This window comes from Taeniopygia guttata, chromosome 15 (assembly GCF_048771995.1).
Source record: "Taeniopygia guttata chromosome 15, bTaeGut7.mat, whole genome shotgun sequence".
Lineage (NCBI taxonomy): Eukaryota > Metazoa > Chordata > Aves > Passeriformes > Estrildidae > Taeniopygia > Taeniopygia guttata.
Window position 1 is genome coordinate 10,052,161 of NC_133040.1, and position 17,389 is coordinate 10,069,549.

The following is a 17,389-nucleotide window of genomic DNA, read 5'->3' on the forward strand; positions in this document are numbered from 1 at the left end:
CTGTGGCCATCTGGCACGGGGGAAAGGGCTGATCCATGAACCTGGATAGACCTGGGGGATTCATTTTCCCTGTGGGAGTGATCTGGGTGTTGGAGACACTCAGGAATCCTTGGATCTGCTGGGATGAGCTCTGGATCCTCCACCCACAGCGCTGATTCCCACCTAACACAGATCCCTGGACAGGGCCAGAGGCTTTTTTCCCATTTTTTATCAATTTCTTTCCCTCTTTCCACCCTGGCTCAGCTCTGAGCTCCGTTTGGCTGCAGGATCCTGTGCTTTTCCTTGGCAAGGGATGTAAATTTTCCCGAAGAAAAGGGAAGGGAAAGGGGAATGCACTGCTGCCATAAATCCCAGGAATGCCAGGAGCCATGCCAAGAGCTCTCCCATGGCAAATCCACTGCCAGGGCTGTTCCCAGCCTGAGCCCAGGGCTCCTGAAGGAGGAGCTGCACTTCGGAGGTGCCAACATCTAATAAAGAGCCTCCAGGCTTCCATTAATTAACAAATTAGCTCATCAAGAGGCTCCCTAATTTGTCGAATATAAAGCTGCCCTATTAATTAAACAAGAGGACAGGTTTTAATTTGCCAGAGCTCACATTTAATTGATAAATGACTCGTTTAAATCCTTCATGGTGGAATTTTCCGGGAGCGACGATGGGAGACGAGCACGTGGGGTCCTCGGAGCAAGGAGGGATTTGGGATCTCCAATATCCCAATCACCTCTCTCTTAATTGACCCCTCCACTAATTGGGTCTGCTTACATCCAGCCTCTCATTCCTCTTCCCCTAAATCCCATTATCTCCCTGTTTTCCACAGGGGATTTTTTGCAGGGATTTGCAGGGTTGGGAAGATGGCAGGGTGAGGGTGAGGGGTACCCCCAGTGCATCCACCTTTCAGGTGGGATATCCAGGGAAATGCCTTTGTTTTCATTAGTTTTTAATTTTAATTCCCTTGGGGATTATGGCTCCTTGAAGGCAGCTTCTGCTGGCATTGAAAGCAGCTGGAATTCCATGGCCAGAATGAATTCCTGCACTGGAATGCCAAGGATAAATCAGAGCTCTCCTGACATTCCAGTGATTTCCACACAGAATTAATTCCTTGGACATCCTCTCCCCAGCCAGATGTGCCAGGGAAGCCACATCCAGCCAGAGTATCCCAAATTCCCTTTTCCCAACCTGTTTTTCCCCCAAAAAAATTTTAAGGGAGAGTGGATGAATTATGTGAAGTCCTGCCCGAATTTTCAATTTATCCCTATTGATTTCTAAGGTATTCCCAATGTCTGAATCTTTCTGGGAGCTCCATTCTCCATCAGGCAGGAGCAGTGCTGGGGAATTTCTGCATCCACTCCAGGCCATGGATATCAGGGATTCCCTCTGCACTGTTTAGGGAATAAAAATCAGGAATTCATTCGTGTTAGTGGATCTGACTTCCATCAACAGCCCCCTCTGGATGGATCCCTGCATTTCTGGATCTATTTCAATAATTCTGAGACAACAGCTGGATTTTGGGACTGGGCTCCTGTGGGAGAAAGGGTTGTATCCAGCACAGGGCTGAGCTCTGGATATTGGGATCAGTGATCCAGATCCCCTCAGGGAAGATGCTGCGGGGAACCCCAGTGAGGGCACAGGTACCCCCACCTCTCCCTGGCACCACCGAGCAACTCCCTCATTTCAGAAATAATCCCAGCCTGGCAAAGGCTCAGGAATAAAACACATTTTACTGTTATTTTTACAAATTCCAGGGCAATTGGAGCTTAGGGAACCTGCACCAAGGCCACCCACCCAGCCAAAAAAATCCCGAAAAAGGCACGGATTGCTCAGAGCTGGCAGGAATCTGAACCTTCCCACAAGGAGCTGCTTCCCAACCCCGAGCTGGGCAGTTCCTGTGCCCATCCCAGTGATGGGAAGCAGGATGGGGCCATTGGCACAGTCAGCTTCAAAAATACATGTCCCTGCACGGCTCTGCTCCATGGAATGGTGAGTTCCCAGATGTTGATTGCAAGGAAAACTGGGTTTATTAATTAAAAAACCATAAATGAAGCAGATTTCCTCATGGGTGTTTGGGAATTTGAAGGAATCTATTGTTATTCAGAAAAATCCAGCTGGTGCCTTAAAGGATTGGGAGTTTCCTGAGGGGTCTTATCAGCCAGATCCCACTGATTTTATTGCTGGGGGATTTCAGGAATACTCCCCTCTATCCACGTTTGGTGTCTTCACTCGGCACACCAGCAGCAGGAAAAGCACATCCAGAGGATTTTGGGGTGGTGCTGAAGGAGTTCAGGGTGAAAGATGAGGCTGAATTCAGCTCCAGCAGTTCCCAGCACAAGGAACTGAAACCTGTCAGCATCTCCCACTTTCCAGTGGGATGGGCAGCATCCAAACCTGGAGCCCTTTAGGCATTTTAATGGAATTTCTTATTTTTTAAATGGAATTTCTTATTCCAAGGCCAGGTTGGATGGGGCTTGGAGCAACCTGGTCTGTGGAAGAGGTCCGTGTCCATGGCAGGGAATGGAATGGGATGAGTTTAAGGTTTTTCCAAACCAAATCACTCCAGGATTTGATGCCACCTCTGCTGATAAATCCCTGGGCAGGTGACATCCTGTCTGTCACCTGCTCAGGGGCTCCAAGGCAACAACAAAGTGTTTGTGCCTGGCAATTCCTCATCCCTGCTCCAGCAGGAATTGGAAATGATGGAGAAATCTCCTGATGTGGCTTTTCCATCAGGATGGGGATGGGAGGGGTTGGGTGATGCCACAGATGGGGGAATCCATGGAACAGGGCCCAGCTGTGTCCCGGGAATGTTCCCATCAATCCTCCTCTGCCAAGGGTGGGGTTTGGGAGCCGAGAACTCGGAATTGTCCCCTGGCACAGCTCTGAGGGACGCACATGGAAAAATGGGGGGAATGATCCAAGACTGGAGGCAACCAGAGGCTCTGCGAGGGTATTTGGGGTGTGGAGATCCCTGAGCTGCCCATGCCAGGGGTGGGATGCAGGGATGTGGTGCCAGCCCCAGGAGCACAGCGGGGTTTGGTCGCCCTGTCCCAGCCCCGCTGTGTTTCTGGGGCTATTTATAAGCTCGGGTTGCACAAGGTTGGGACTGGTTTTGTTTCTTTTTTTTCACGTGGTTGTATCAAATCAGCGAAAAAAGGGAACGGGAGCCGTCTCTTGGACATCCTGTCTGTGGCTTCTTTCTTTGGGCAGGGAGTTTGTGCTTGGATGGGGAGGCAGCGGGTGTGGAGCCAGGGATGAGCTCCCTGTGGGAAAGGCAGGGCAGATTTATCCCAGGGCATAAACCCAGCTCTAAACCCGGCATTTGGAGCTGGGATATGCAGCGGGAACCTCCTGGCTTGTCCTGCCTAGCTCCTTTATCCCATTTATCCCCACGGCTCTGCCCGGGGCGAGGGAAAGTGCTGCTGGATGCCGGAGAAAGCTCCCCTGGAGAGGGAAAACTTCCTCCAGCTTCTTCCCCACCGACTGCAACATCTGTTTGGGGATGAATCAGGCGGGTTCCCAGCGCCTGTGTGGGAGGGAAGAAGAAGGGAGAGAGCCGGAGGGGTCGGACCTGCCGGACTCCGGATGAGCATCCCGGTGCCATCCCTGCATCCCAACCCCATCCCTGCATCCCGGCTCGGCAGGGAGCTGCACCAGGGCGTTTAATTAGCCCAAATCAATTCCGAGCTTTAATTGCTTTGCTCGGTGTGGGTGGCACTCGGCGCTTGCCAAGGACATGACAACTGCCAAAGGCTGCGGCGCCTGGAATTGCCGCTCCCGGCGCTGCTCCTGCGGGATCCCGCTCCAGCGGCAGCCCTGGGAGAGGGGATCTGTCCTTCCGCAGGGCTTTGCTGAGTGCCCCGGAGGGAAAAAACCCAACCCGCAAACGCTCGGGATGGGAAATCATATCCTGCGTCAGTGTGTGTGGGAATCCAGAGCTGGGACCCTGGCAGGGGTCAGGAACCCCCCTGGACAGAGCCCCCAGAGACACTGTCTGTGATCTCTGTCCATGGAAAAGTGTTTTCAATCTCACAGGATGAATTACCAGCTCTGAGTGTTTGATAGAAGTAATAATTAAGTGTGGCACAGGTGCAAAAGTAAAATTTTAGGATTCTAGATGAGGGGTCCAAAGGGGACAAGATGGAGGAAATTGGGTGTGTCTTGTCCTTTCCTCCTTCTTCATGCCCTCCATGTTTCACTGTGGTGTTGGCATTTTTCTGTTGGTTCAGGCTGGGGACACACTGTCCAACGTAGGTGACAGATATTGGCACGTTATTGTAAATCCAGCACAGGTAGTTTGTGGTATTTAATGTTTGTAACATCCCACTGAGGGCAGAGCCCCACACGCTGCCCTGCAGGACAGAGCTGCGGCAGGGCAGCAGAACATGTTAGAGATAAACAGAATAAACAACCTTGAAACAGCACAGACCAATTATGGCTTCTGCTTTGGCAGCGGGGCTGACAGACAGAGACTTTTTGCAATTTTGGGATCATCAATAGCTCAGATTCTGACAATGGTGGTTTCCTTTCATCCTGCTGAACACGGGGATCAGGGTGAGACCAGCATCCTGCTCCTGCCTGGGTGTGGGGAAGGGGCAGGTGCCTGGGGTGGGTGGTTCTGGGGGGCTGCAGAGCTCAGCCTTGCTGGGAGCACTGGGATTGAGCTGGGCCGTGGCTCTGGAGCCCTCAGAGCTGTCGGGATTTCGGTCACTGCTCCATGTCCCGGGCTCAGGCCTTGGCAAGGCCACGTGCAGGAGCATCTGTAGCTGAGCATTCCCAGCCCCAGCAGGCCCTGGTGTGGTTTTGGGAAGTCCAAAAACTCCCACCAGGTCCCAGCTGGTGCCACCCAGAGCTGCCTGGTCTGAGCATCTCTTGGTGGCACCGTTGAACTCCAGACACACAAAAGGAAATCTCATCAGTTTGCAGTTGATTTTCTCCTTTGCTGGCTGGATTCAGGATGGTTTTTGCTCTGTCTTTACAGCTGAGGGTAATTAATTCGCCTTAATTAGTATCTCGTGGTAGATGAACTTCCTTTCTGCTGGGATAGGGTTGGAATGGCTGGTGGCAAACTCGGGGCAGTGTTGCTTGAGCTGGTTCTGGGGTGTCCCAGTGGGGAAAATCCTGGACTGGGATGGGTGCCAGGACTGGGATGGGTGCCAGGACTGGGATGGGTGCTGAGACTGGGATGGGTGCTGGGACTGGGATGGGTGCTGGGACTGGGGTTGGTGCTGGGAGTGGGATGGGTGCCAGGACTGGGATGGGTGCTGGGAGTGGGATGGGTGCTGGGACTGGGGTGGGTGCCGGGACTGGGATGGGTGCTGGGATTGGGATGGGTGCTGGGACTGGGATGGGTGCTGGGACTGGGATGGGTGCTGGGACTGGGATGGGTGCTGAGACTGGGGTGGGTGCCGGGACTGGGATGGGTGCTGGGAGTGGGATGGGTGCTGACACTGGGATGGGTGCTGGGAGTGGGATGGGTGCTGGGATTGGGATGGGTGCTGGGACTGAGATGGGTGCTGGGATTGGGATGGGTGACGGGACTGGGGTGGGTGCCGGGACTGGGATGGGTGCTGGGACTGGGATGGGTGAGGTTTGGGAGCGCGGGATCTGCGTGGGGAGGGAAGGAATTTCCCCGGTGCCACATCAAGCCTGGGGTTATCCAAACCTCCTGCTCTGTGTGGGTGGAGGCTGCGCTGCTCAGTGCTCCCAGTCTGGGGGGCTGCCCCAAAAACCTCTTGTTTGTCCCCCCAAACCCCATCCCTGCATCCAGCCTTTCCCATCCCTCCTACTCGGGGGACTCTGGAGCTTCTCCCATCCCCTCTGTGGTCCCCAAAGAACTTTTCTTGCAGGTGTTAAAGGCGCTGGGGTGACAGAGCTGCCACCACAGAGCCTCTGCGGGCTGGGGGGGCTGCCTGGAAGCATCTGCAGCATCCTGGTGGTAATGAAATCCATCGGGGAAAAGCAGCCCCTGAGCAGCAGGAACGGCGTTTGGGAGCCAGATTTGCCTGAAGGGAAGTGACTCAACGTCTTGGAAGGATTTGGGGGCGGTGTGGGGAGCAGAGGACAGCGGCTGACCCGGGGTGGGGACAGCACCCACCTGCCTCCCGTCGGGCTCCCGGCTGGAGCAGCATCCCTGCGGAGCGCTCCGGGCTCCGTTATCCCTCGGTGGGACGGTGTTCTCGGGCCCGGGGAGGGGGGGCACAGGAAAAGAGGCCCCTCGGGAAGCGTTTGTTGCTTCCTCACGCTGGGTTGTGATCCCGGCCAGCGTTCCCAGCTCCCGGCGGCACACCCTCTCCCAGCTGTTCGCTCGCCGAGCATCGCGCTGCCAAAAAACCCTCGGTGATGGATGCAACTCCCTCCCCGCTCCCTTAAAAGCGGCGGGGAGCGGCTCCGTGCCTGTGTCTGGGATCCCGCCTGGCAATGGGATCCCGCTGCCACCCCGAGCTCGTCCTGCCCGGCACGGAGCGGCGGGACAGCGCTGGCACCGCGCGAGGTACGGACAGGTCACTTGGTGGGGACACTGGGGAGCAGATGGGACAGGAGGAGGTGGCAGAGCCATGGGGCAGATCCAGCCTGTGCCGCTCCCCAGCCGGCTCCGTGTTTCTCATCATTTTTATAATCATTTTTATAATAATTTTTATAATTTTGGGCTGTGTTTCCCCCGCTGTCCTGGGGCACCGCTCCTCTGCACCTTGCTGGGGACATGCCACAGGTGCCACCAGTGTGGAACATCCCGGGGCTCCTGGCAGAGAGGGACACCGGGGAGCCTGTCACGAGTGCCCAGCCTGGCTCCAGAGGGCATTGGCACATCCCTGCCCACTTCACGCCTCTCTGGGGCTTCTCCTTTCCCCGCAGGAACCGGCACATCAGCATTTTTCTAGCCCTGATTCAGCTCAGGGACACAGAGTTGCGACACAGAGTTGTGCAAAGCTGGCGACGCCTCCGATTCCTCTTTTTTGGCTCTCACGGGAGCTCCTCCACGTGGGACGGGGTCAATGTCCCCACGCCGCGGGACATGGTGGCCTTTAGCTCCCTCCCACCTGCCACCACTCCCTGCTGGCATCACCCCCTGTCCCCTGGTCACACCTGGGTGGGGCTTTTGCAGCTCTGAGGGAACTGGGATTTGTTCCCTGTGCGTGGGAGAAGCCAAGAGCTGGAAAACTCACGGATCTGGGTGTGGGAGAGCAGTGGGAGCTCTGCTGGGAGGTGATGCTCTTTCACAGCGTGGTGCAGCTTCTGCTCCAGGTGTTTTCATCTCCCTCTGGCTGAGCTATCCCGGCTCAGGGCAGGGATTTGGCCTCTCCAGAGCTGCACTGTGGATGCCACTGGTGATTTCCAGCTCCTGGCAGGCACAGGGCTGAGGTCAGGACGGTGACCCTCTCTTTGGGGGTACAAAGCAGGCCAGACTGATTTCCTCACACGGAATGCACTGTGGGATGAACAGCTGGGAATGGACAGGACTCGTGAGCAGCTTCTCTTCTTCCCTGCACCCCAAGAATGGCTTTGGGTTCCCCGTCTCCTGTGTGTGTGAGCCAGGAGCATCCCAGCAGCAGTGCAGGGATTTGGGGGGCCTGGGGAGCAGGGGTGAAGGGCAGTGCTCACAATGAGGGATACCCAAACCCTTCCCAAAGCTCCCAGGAGATTCCCAAGCCACTGTGGGCAGCAGAGGAGCTGTGGTGGATGGGACATGTCACTGCTGCCACATCCCCTTCTGTGTCCGGCTGAACTCCGCAAATTCAACATCCTCCCCCAGAGCTTCCCCCTTCCCCTGGCAGCTCTGCTGAGGCCAGCAGCGGGTTTATTCCACGGGCTGCCTTTATTTTCCTCATCCTCCCATCCCATGTGCCTCTCCTCGGGATGAGGCAGCTCGGCAATATCCGTGTCAGCTCCAGCTGGGTGCCAAAGCCACAAGCCCGGGGTCATTCCCATGCCAGCCCTAACGGGGCTGGAGGAGAAGCAGAGAGGTCTAATCCAGCCTCTGAATGCTGAAAATTCCTTGGGGATTTATCCAGCTCAGGTAAACACCTCTGGATTCATATATATTTGTTAATTTCTATTTTTTGTAGGGATTTGGGAGGAAGGGTTTGCTGGAGATTTGCAACCAGTTGAGTTTTTTTTTGCTCCCCTGTTGTTCTACAGTGGGTTTGGGATCTCTGGGATCCCCATTGTCCTTCACCCCAAACCCCCTAATTTTCCCTACAACCCCAACCTCTTTTGGAGCTGGGCTTTGCAGCCTGTGGGGTGGGAAAACAGCACGGAAGGGAGAGGAGCTGGCAGTGAATTTGGGGGGGTTGATGTCCTGACAGTGTGGCAGTGTCCCCTTGCTGGGGACAGGGAGAACAGGGTGGCTTTTCTTTGCCGTGCTGATCAGCATTCAGCTGGGGACACGGAGCACAGCTGGGAGGATGCTCCCACGGATCTGGGGTGACTTCCTCACTCGAGGGGGGGCTGAGCCTGCTGTCCCCTGCCATGCCACATCCCCTGCGGGGTCACGCCCCTCCCGCAGCCCCATTTCTGTTTTCTTGGCTTTCTTTCCCTTTGTGTGCCCCAAATGCAGAGTGATGTCCCCAAGGTTTTGTCCCCTGACAAAGCCCAGGCCGTGGTCAGGGACAGCATCACTGCACTGCTGGGCTGCAGCAGGGAGGATGCTCTGGAAAAGGGAGGTTTTTCATCTTTTTATTGCCTGAGAAGTGCCAGGAGAAAACCTTGGATTATTAGAAGACAGCAGAGGAGATGAAAGAACTTTTATTATCTTGGAAGCCGAGTCATTTTAAGCAGCTCAGAAGTACAAACTGCCCCTTTTCAAGGAAATCTTTGCCTGTGTAGGTGCAAACACCCAAATTTTTCCCCTTTAATCCTCAAACCTTCCCAAGAGCAGAATGGATGGAGCAAAAGGCCGGGATTTTACGAACAGTGTGGCTCTTTCAACACTTGCTGCTAGGGAAGGCCGGGTTCCTCTGCTGGAGTTTCACCCTGGGAGGGGCCTTTCCTCACCCAAATTTTGAGATTAAACCCCTTTTTCTGGCAGGATTGGGGCACTTTCCCCCATGGCTGTGGCCAGGAGGATCCGTGGGACCCATCCCATCCTATCCCAGCCTGACCCGCTCAGCCCGGCCGGCTCTGCCCAGATAAACACTGACTCATGTTTTTCTGTCCCACCCTGGGCACAGCAGCTTTTTTAAGGCTGCCTTTTCCAGCTATTCCCTTTTTCCTGTGCTGTTCACACGGGTGGAGTGCAGCCTCAGCCTCAGGGATGCAGGGACAGGCTGGGGATGCCGGAGGCTGCCGGGTGTGGGGGTCCCGGATCCGTGATGGAGAACTGGGATGTGCCTGAGTGGATGCAGGTAGGGATTAAGCTTCCCACTGCCCTTGGAGCAGAGCTCTGTGCCTCAGTTTCCCCCGTGGTTGTGCCTCATCTTTTTGCCCTGGGGGTCTCCAGGTGCTGGGGGAGGTTTGGGAGAATTTCCAGCCCGGGATCCTCCCATGGCATCCCACATCTCTGTGTCCTTCCCAGCCCGCTGGAGCGGGACAGAGGGGTCAGGGGTGGTGGCAGGGCTGGAATCAGCCAGGAGCAGCTTTTGGGCAGGTTGGATTTGGGGGTTGGAGATCTGAACTCCCCCTCCATGGGCTGGTGGTGGATTTCCACCGAGGAACGGGGCTTCATCCCGGGTGTCCCGGGTGGGAGTGGGATGCTGAGCAGCCTCATCCCTGTGGCATCTGTTGCCACGGCAATCACCTGCCAAAACAAAGGGGAATTGGAGCTGGGTACCCGGAGCTGCTTTCCCATTTGGTGCCTCTCTCCCTGAGATTCCTGGGAGCTGGATCCCTGCAGGGATGTAACCCTGGGCTGGGAACACGTGGGTGACAGAGGGATGGATGGGGTGGCCTCGGATCCAGCTTGGGATGGGGTAGATGCCTTGGAATTCTTAGGGATGCTCGGGATCCAACCCGAGGGTGTGACTCGAGCTCAGCCAGAGCTGTGAACCCCCACGGAACAGGGACCAGCGGCTGCCTCCTGTCCCCGGGGACATCCCTGCCCTGCAGGGACACCCGGGGCTCTGGTGCCAGCAGCTCCAGAGGGACGTGGAGCTCCTGTTTTACCCCGAGCCCTTCCCAAACATCTGCCGGCAATTCCCCCTCTCTCCCGGGAAGCTGTGCCGGAGCTGCCCGCGCCTCCCACGGCCGGAGGAAGCGGGGTTGGGGTTTGGGGTGCGCTGGGAGCTCGGAAACCGCCGGTGGGAAGAGGAGAGGGAAGGGCTCCAAGGGAGGAAAAGCAGAGCAGCTGCCGGGGAGGAGGCGGGCACGGACCCGGCTGTTCCCGGGGCTTTGTTTGATCTATCCGGGGACAAGAATTTTCTAGGGGGGGACAAACACCGACCCAAAGGCTCCCCCACTTTCCCCAGTGCTGCAGAGCCAGCCCTGGCAGGTCCCAGACAGATTTATTTCATGTTTTACATCAAAGCGTGATGCACTTTGACAGCTCAGGCAGGATCTGATGTACTCAAAAGCTGCTCTGCTGGTTTGATTTAATTTAATTTGATTTGATTTGATTTGATTAGGTTCTATCAGTTCTCCTCAACCTGTCGCAGTGCCTCCAGTAAAAGCCTGGCCGGAGGGGGCAGGAGGCGGTGCTGGCAGCCTGCCCATCCCTATAAACTCCTGGAGCGGGCTCTGGCACCGCCCTGCCCGCTGGCACCGCTGGCATCGCTGCCCGAGCATCCCCTGCCCTCCCCGCGTCCCGATCCCGCCGCCTGTCCCCGCTCACATCCGTCCCCCGCCCGTTTGCTTGGCCGGGACAGAGGGTTTTTTTCGCCCAGAAAAAGCTGGATTTGAACATTTTCTGCTGTTCTCTCGATTTCCTGTTGCCTTCCCAAGAACAACATCCCTGACCTCATCCTCCCCCGGTATGCGGCGGGATGCTGCCGGTGCTCCAGCCGCCCGTCGGGGATCCCACCCGGCCTTCCCTGGGTACCAAGACAAACACAGCTGCGGCAGTGACGGAGAAAAGGCTATTTTGGGTAAATCCTCTGCTCATTTTTGTTGAGGTAGGAGGACAAAGATTAATAGATTGAAGGGAGAACAGTGGTTTTGGCTTGAGCAGGGAATTTTCAGAGGACCAATGAAACACTCTTAGTATTATGTGGCTTTTTTTTTTTTTTTTTTTTTTCCCCAGACTTTGGAATTTTTTTGCTGTGAGAAATGAGGAGGTTTCATGCAGCCGCCCCTGGGACTCTCAATTTTTGGGAGAATTTTGGAGAGGCAGGTGGGAGTTTGCTGGATGATTTTCCAGCAGGTCTGGGCTCCTGGTGCCCATCCTGCCCATCTGGAATGTTCATGGTGGGATTGGCCTGCTGCTCCTGTGGAGTTTGGGATTGCTGGAAACAAACCCATCCTCTGCCAAATCCCACAGGGAAGCAGAGTCCTGCTGTTCCCATTGCTCTCTGCTATCCTCACTCCAGCTGGGAACAGAGACCAATCCCTGCCCAAGCTGACAGGGCAAAATGAACAGAGAATTCAGATAAATAATCCAATAAAATTAGTCTTGTAATGAGCTGAAAGTCATCAGGCACAGCAATTAAAAATAATAATAAAGGGCAGATTTTACTTTAAAATCATGGAAGTGGACACAGTGGGAAGAGGAGTGGGAATTTCTCCTGTCCCTCTGGAGCAGGGGCTGAATGTGGGGTCAGGGTGAGGGGTGGGAATGTCTCACTTGCCCCATGGATGACACCACAGGGGCAAAGGGGGTTGTGGAGCAAGTCCAGGGAGCTTTGGGGTTCTCTGGATGGTGGGAGGTGGGATGGGGTGGGATATGATGCAATGGGGTGTGGTGGGATGGGAGGCAATGAAGTGGGATGGGATATGAGGCAATGGGGTGGGGTGGGAGGGATATGGGGTTCTGGGCTCCCCCACCTTTCTGGGGCTCTGCCTTTGGCAAGGGGGTGACCTGAAATCCCAGTTCCATAAAGCAACCCTCGTTAATCAACATTAACATCGCTGAGAGAGTCAGTTCTGCTGATTCTGTTCCTTCCACCGGATCATCGACTTCAATTCATCTCTTTGCCCGTGAAGGTTTTGCTGGGACAAGGTCTCTCCCCAGCTCCAGCTCATTCCCAAACTTTGCACTCAAACCTCATTTGTTCTGGCTGCTTATCGTCCCCCGGAGCTGGGCCAGGGGGAGGTGACAGGGTGGGATTTCACCCCTGGCCAGGGATTCTGCAACAGCAATGGCAGGAAGGAACAGCAGGAAAAGCCCAGGGAGAAACAATAGCTTCCAACACAAACACCATGGGAATTTCAAAGCAGGGCTGGGGGAGCTTTGGGGTGAAACGCCTCGGGAACAGGGAGGGTCCTTGGGCGTCCCCACATCCCTCCTGTGAGGACACGTCCGTGTGGGATGCTCTGTGCTTCTCATCAGGCTTTCAGTTTTGGTTTTAACCCTCCTGAGCCAGGTAGGGGATTTTATATCCTGGATTCTTACAGGGGAGAGGTTGAACCCCCCTCAATCCAGGCTCTGGAGCCCAGAGTCGGACAATGGCAGGCGATGCTGTTGGTTTACCAAAATTAACATATTTAAACATAAAGGGCATCAGTTAAGTCAGGAAAACAACCCTGTGAGAATGCAGGATATAAAATAGATTGTGCAGATAATGTATACCTCGTTTATACCTTGAATTATTGATTTAATATAATAATTTATTTATTTATTATCATTAACCCGTGGTTGATTGGTCGGTTCTTCGTGTGCACTTGAGGATGCTGCTCGTGTCGGGTGCTTGTGCAGAGAGTACAGGATGGGATTTCTGTCCTGGGTTATCCCAAAAACTGCTGGGATCATGGCAGGATCCCACCTTCCCTAGACTGGAGGTGAGGAGGGTCTCCAGGCCAGCACAGTCCCCCGAGGGAGGCTGCTCAGGGTTAATTACTGCCACACCCTGATTGGGTTTCCTCCTTTAACCCCACATCCGTGGGCGAGTGGCCTTTCTTTGATCCTGGCTTTAATGTTACAGCTCCTGCCTTAGGCCGGAGTGGAGGGAGCTGCTGTTGTGCCCTGGGACGCTGAAGTGTCACCTGAACCCCATCCCGACAGAAGAGAGAGGTGAGAGGGTGCCTGGTGTCAGCGGGGTGTGTGGGGAGCTTCCCTTTGGGTTTTCAGTCCAATTCAGTTAAAAAAAAAAAAAAAAAATTAGAGAGGAGCCATAATATGTTGCAGATTGGAAAGTCAGAGCTGCTGATGAGCTGTTAATGAGCATTATCCCGGTTTTCCCCCTGGAAGTAGGCGGGTAATCCACGTTTTCTGCAGGATGAGGCTGCAGCCACATTCTGGTGGAGCTGAGGGACTGAATCACGTCCTGATGTCTCATGGATGGGGGTGGAAATGAGGGAGGAGCTGCGGGAGCAGCTCCTCGGGACCAGTGGGGTTCTCACGGGATCCCCCATTCCTGCGTGTTTGTCCCTTCTCTCCCTGTCCCCACTTCCCACACACACATTGGGGACCCTTGTCCCTTCTGTGATTAACACCAAGCGTTTGCTCAGCAGGGGAACATCCCTGGCTGCAGATCCCGGTGTCCCAGATCCCCGGGATCCCAGGGATTCGCACGGACCATGGCGTTTCCCAACCAGTCCGATTACTTGGATGGCCTCAATAACAACTACAGCGACTACTCGGATTATTCCTACGAGGACACCGGCGGCGCGCGGGCAGGCCCGGCCCACGACCCCGAGGACATCACCAGGGTCCTGTCCGTCATCATCTACAGCGTGTCCTGCGTGCTGGGCATCCTGGGCAACGGCCTCGTTATCGCCATCATCACCCTGAAGATGAAGAAGTCGGTCAACGCCGTCTGGTTTCTCAACCTGGCCGTGGCCGACTTCCTCTTCAACATCTTCCTGCCCATCAACATCGCCTACACGGCCATGGGCTACCACTGGATCTTCGGCACGGCCATGTGCAAGCTGAACTCCTTCCTCCTCATCCTCAACATGTACACGAGCGTCCTGCTGCTCACCACCATCAGCTTCGACCGCTACGTGTCCGTGGTGTTCCCGGTGTGGTCGCAGAACCACCGCTCCACCAACCTGGCCTACGGGGTTTGTGTGGTCATCTGGAGCGTGGGCGTCGTCATGAGCTGCCCCTCGCTCGTCTTCCGGGACACGATGCAGATCCGCGACTCCGTGATTTGTTTCAGCAACTTCTCCCTCTCCTGGAATAAATCCTACAAAGGGCTGTCGGTGATGAGGCACCGCACCGTGAACATCACCAGGTTCCTGGCCGGGTACATCCTCCCCATCACCATCATCACCTTCTGCTACGTCGCCATCGTCTTCAACCTGCGCCGGAACCGCCTGGCAAAGTCCAAGAAGCCCTTCAAGATTATTGTCACCATCATTGTCACCTTCTTCCTCTGCTGGAGTCCCTACCACCTGCTGAACCTGCTGGAGACGGTGCCCGACGCAGTGCCCCGCTCTGTGTTTGAGATCTTCATCCCGCTCACCACGGCTCTGGCAGCCTCCAACAGCTGCATGAACCCCGTCCTCTACGTCTTCATGGGCCAGGACTTCAAGAAGTTCAAGGTGACCCTCCTTTCCAGGCTGGTGAACGCCCTCAGCGAGGAGACGGGACACTCCAGCATCGTGCACAGGAGCTTCTCCAAGGTCTCCTCCATGACTGAGAAAGAGACAACGGTTGTCTAAACTCAGCCTGCAGGAGGGACAGGATCCCGTGGTGTTGGCACGGTGACGGTGACTGGTCCTGGTTGTGGGTCAAGCATTGTCCAGCACTGTCCTACAGCCCATTTTTGACTGGTGTTGCTGCCTGGGGGCTGCAGGGGAAGGACTCCCCCAAAGTATGGAGAAGACACAACCAGCCTTGATCCCGTGTGGGATTGCAAAAATCCTTGTGCCGATCTAAGAAGACATTTTTGGGTGTCCCCATCCAAACTGCATTGCCTGAGCCAGGAAGGGCTTTCCTGGTGCTTCCAGAGGCACCATGGTTGGTGCAGGATATCAGGAAAACATCTCCTGTGCCATGGCCAAATTGGTGACACTCCTTTGTCCCATGTCTTTGTGTGGCTCCTCATGGTAAATCCCTGAGGTATTTTGGTACCAGAACAAGGTGTTTGTGACTTTTTTGGGAAGTGTCCTTAGGAGGGGCTGGAATATCTCACCTCAAAGAACTGGGAAGTCTCAAATTTCTTCTAAGTGATGCAGAGCCAGGGCCACCTTCCAGTGTGGGACTGGGCTCACACACAGGGTCACCAGCATGGAAAACTGGGAGAAGAAAGAGGGAAAGGTCCATTTGAAATGACTTTTTAAACCTCCTTTTGATGGGCACATTCCACACGGTACATCCTGCAGCAAAGGTGGATGTTTGGGACCAGGAACAGGCCCATGAGCTGGGAATGAGCTCCTGGGAAGGAACTGCTGTCTCCTCCTGCATCCAGGGGAGACTGGCTCTGTTGCCCGCTGCTTCCTGGGGGGACCAGTTGATTCTGTGGGATGATTTTGTCTCATCCCACCTTGGGACACTCTGGGAATCTCGTGGGTGACTCTGCTGTGAAGGATGGGCCAAGCCACCACCTCAATCCAGTTTCACACCCAGTTGATTTGGGAGTTCCTTCTCCATTAGGGCTCCTTCACCACGGCCCCAGTGTCACCCTCATTTCTGTGTCACTCCCTGGAGCTGGCTTTGGACAGCCCCAGTGCCTCTGGGGGCATTTCAGGGGGTCCCTCAGGGAGTTTTGTGCAGGTTTTGGCAGTGAAGAATCTGCTCCCAGGTGCCCACAGAAGCCAAAATATTTATTTATAGCTTTCCTTGGAAATCAGAAAATGGAAAAACAAAACGGGGAGGCAGCTCCCCAGGGAACTATTTCCAGGCAGCAGATTGTGCCAGCTGCAGGTACAAGTCAAGCCCCGGTAACTGAGCCGTGGGAACACTGAGGATCAGAGCGGGGTTTCGGGATTTCAGACGGATTATCCGGCATCCTCTCCGCCCCAACGCTGCCTCGCTGCTCCAGCTCGGTCTGCATCACCTCCTTCGTGTGATGGAGCACTCAGCACCTGGATTTTTGGGACACTCAGCACCTGCATTGTTGGGACACTCAGTGCCTGGATTTTTGGGACACTCAGCACCTGGATTGTCTCCACATCTCCGGGGGTTGGGATTTTCCCACTTCCCTCAGGAGCACTGCCACACATCCCTGCTCCACACCACGTCCCATGGCCAAGCCCACAGCTACTCCCAGCCCTGATCCCCAAAGATTTTTTTCCCCCCAAAATCCATGCTGGATCCATACCCATGGAAGATGTAGTGCCTTAAGAGGCTGCAGGGCCTTTCTGGTGGTGGGAGGAGGCTCCTCTTGCTCATTTTCCCCAGCATTTAATGAATATTGCTGGCATGTTGCCAGGATCCTGTTCGGAGTGGGATAGGACAGATGGGATGGATGGGACAGATGGACACACAGGGACACACAGAACTTGTAGGGGATCTGTTTAGGGAGCAGTGGGAGTGGGATGTACCCAGAGCCAGCAGCCTCTGGGGCTTTTTGGGCTCAAGGTTTGGAGAAGGCCTGGATGTGGGAACAGTGGGATGAAGGCTCAAGGACTGGATGTCATCCCATGGCCCCTCAGGTTGGTGCTGGGATGTTCATAATGGATTCAGGATGCTCCTCGCTAATTCTGGTGTCTGTTTTTTTTCAAACCCATCTGTTATTACTCCAAACAGCTTTAAAAAAACAAAAAAGAAAAAAAAAAAAAAGCGCAGTGCCTTGGTACTTACCCTGGGGTTAAATCATCCCTGCAATGGCAGCTTGGCAATCCCAAGTTTCCCAAATATTTGGGTGCATTTTTGTAGCCGTTTGCTTATTTAATAAAACCTCTGTTTCCAGACAAATACCTCGATGTGTGGCGTGGGAAGGATCCCAGGGTTTTTCACTGAGCAGTCCCTTCCCTGTGTGTATTCCTGATCCCTGGTGTCCAATTTGGAATTGTGGAAAGAGCTCAGGAGCAGTGGGATGGGGTTTGAGTGACTGAGGTGGGATCTGAGCCTCTTGGATGGGCTCTGGGAGATCCCCCATAGATGATCCAAGTGCTGCACCCCGACATCCATCCAGACACCAGTGCTGGTGTTCTGTCCCCTCCTGTTCTGATTCTCCTCATCCAGGCAGGTTTTGGGATGAGGATGGGGAAGAGAAGGGAAAAATCCACTGGGTTTTTCCTGCTGGACCCTGTTAGCTTTGAATTAACATCCCCAAGGAATATCAGGGATTTCTGTTCCCAACACTCTGAGACAGGCAGCAAACAGCTCGCCCAGGCTGTGTTAAAGCACATTTTTATAAGTCTATAAAATAGAAACAGGGAAAAAAAAAACATTCCTCAGAAAACTTCAGCCTCCTCAGCCAGG

General features: G+C 54.8%; 1 protein-coding gene and 1 long non-coding RNA gene across 14 annotated transcripts; one reads left to right on the top strand and one right to left on the bottom strand.

Moving 5' to 3' along the window:
• Nucleotides 1–3,163: 3,163 nt before the first annotated feature.
• LOC140685129 (uncharacterized) lies at nt 3,164–6,227 on the bottom strand. The gene is made up of 2 exons (XR_012058352.1): nt 6,086–6,227; nt 3,164–3,514 (listed from the first exon to the last, which is right to left on the bottom strand). It is a non-coding gene; the product is annotated as an uncharacterized lncRNA (long non-coding RNA).
• A 13-nt stretch (nt 6,228–6,240) lies between these two features.
• Nucleotides 6,241–16,873, top strand: CMKLR1 (chemerin chemokine-like receptor 1). Of its 13 annotated transcripts, none has more exons than XM_072935971.1 (4): nt 6,241–6,481; nt 10,864–11,006; nt 12,999–13,087; nt 13,525–16,873. In XM_072935971.1, exon 4 carries the CDS (start codon nt 13,594–13,596, stop codon nt 14,680–14,682), a length of 1,089 nt encoding a protein of 362 aa, XP_072792072.1. In that variant the 5' UTR covers nt 6,241–6,481; nt 10,864–11,006; nt 12,999–13,087; nt 13,525–13,593; the 3' UTR covers nt 14,683–16,873. The 13 variants fall into 13 exon arrangements, with proteins under 13 accessions (XP_072792072.1, XP_030141194.4, XP_041575223.2 ...); XM_030285336.4 differs by lacking the exon at nt 6,241–6,481 and adding an exon at nt 7,434–8,005; XM_072935972.1 differs by lacking the exon at nt 6,241–6,481 and adding an exon at nt 8,829–9,332 and having other exon boundaries at nt 10,864–11,033.
• Nucleotides 16,874–17,389: the final 516 nt, after the last annotated feature.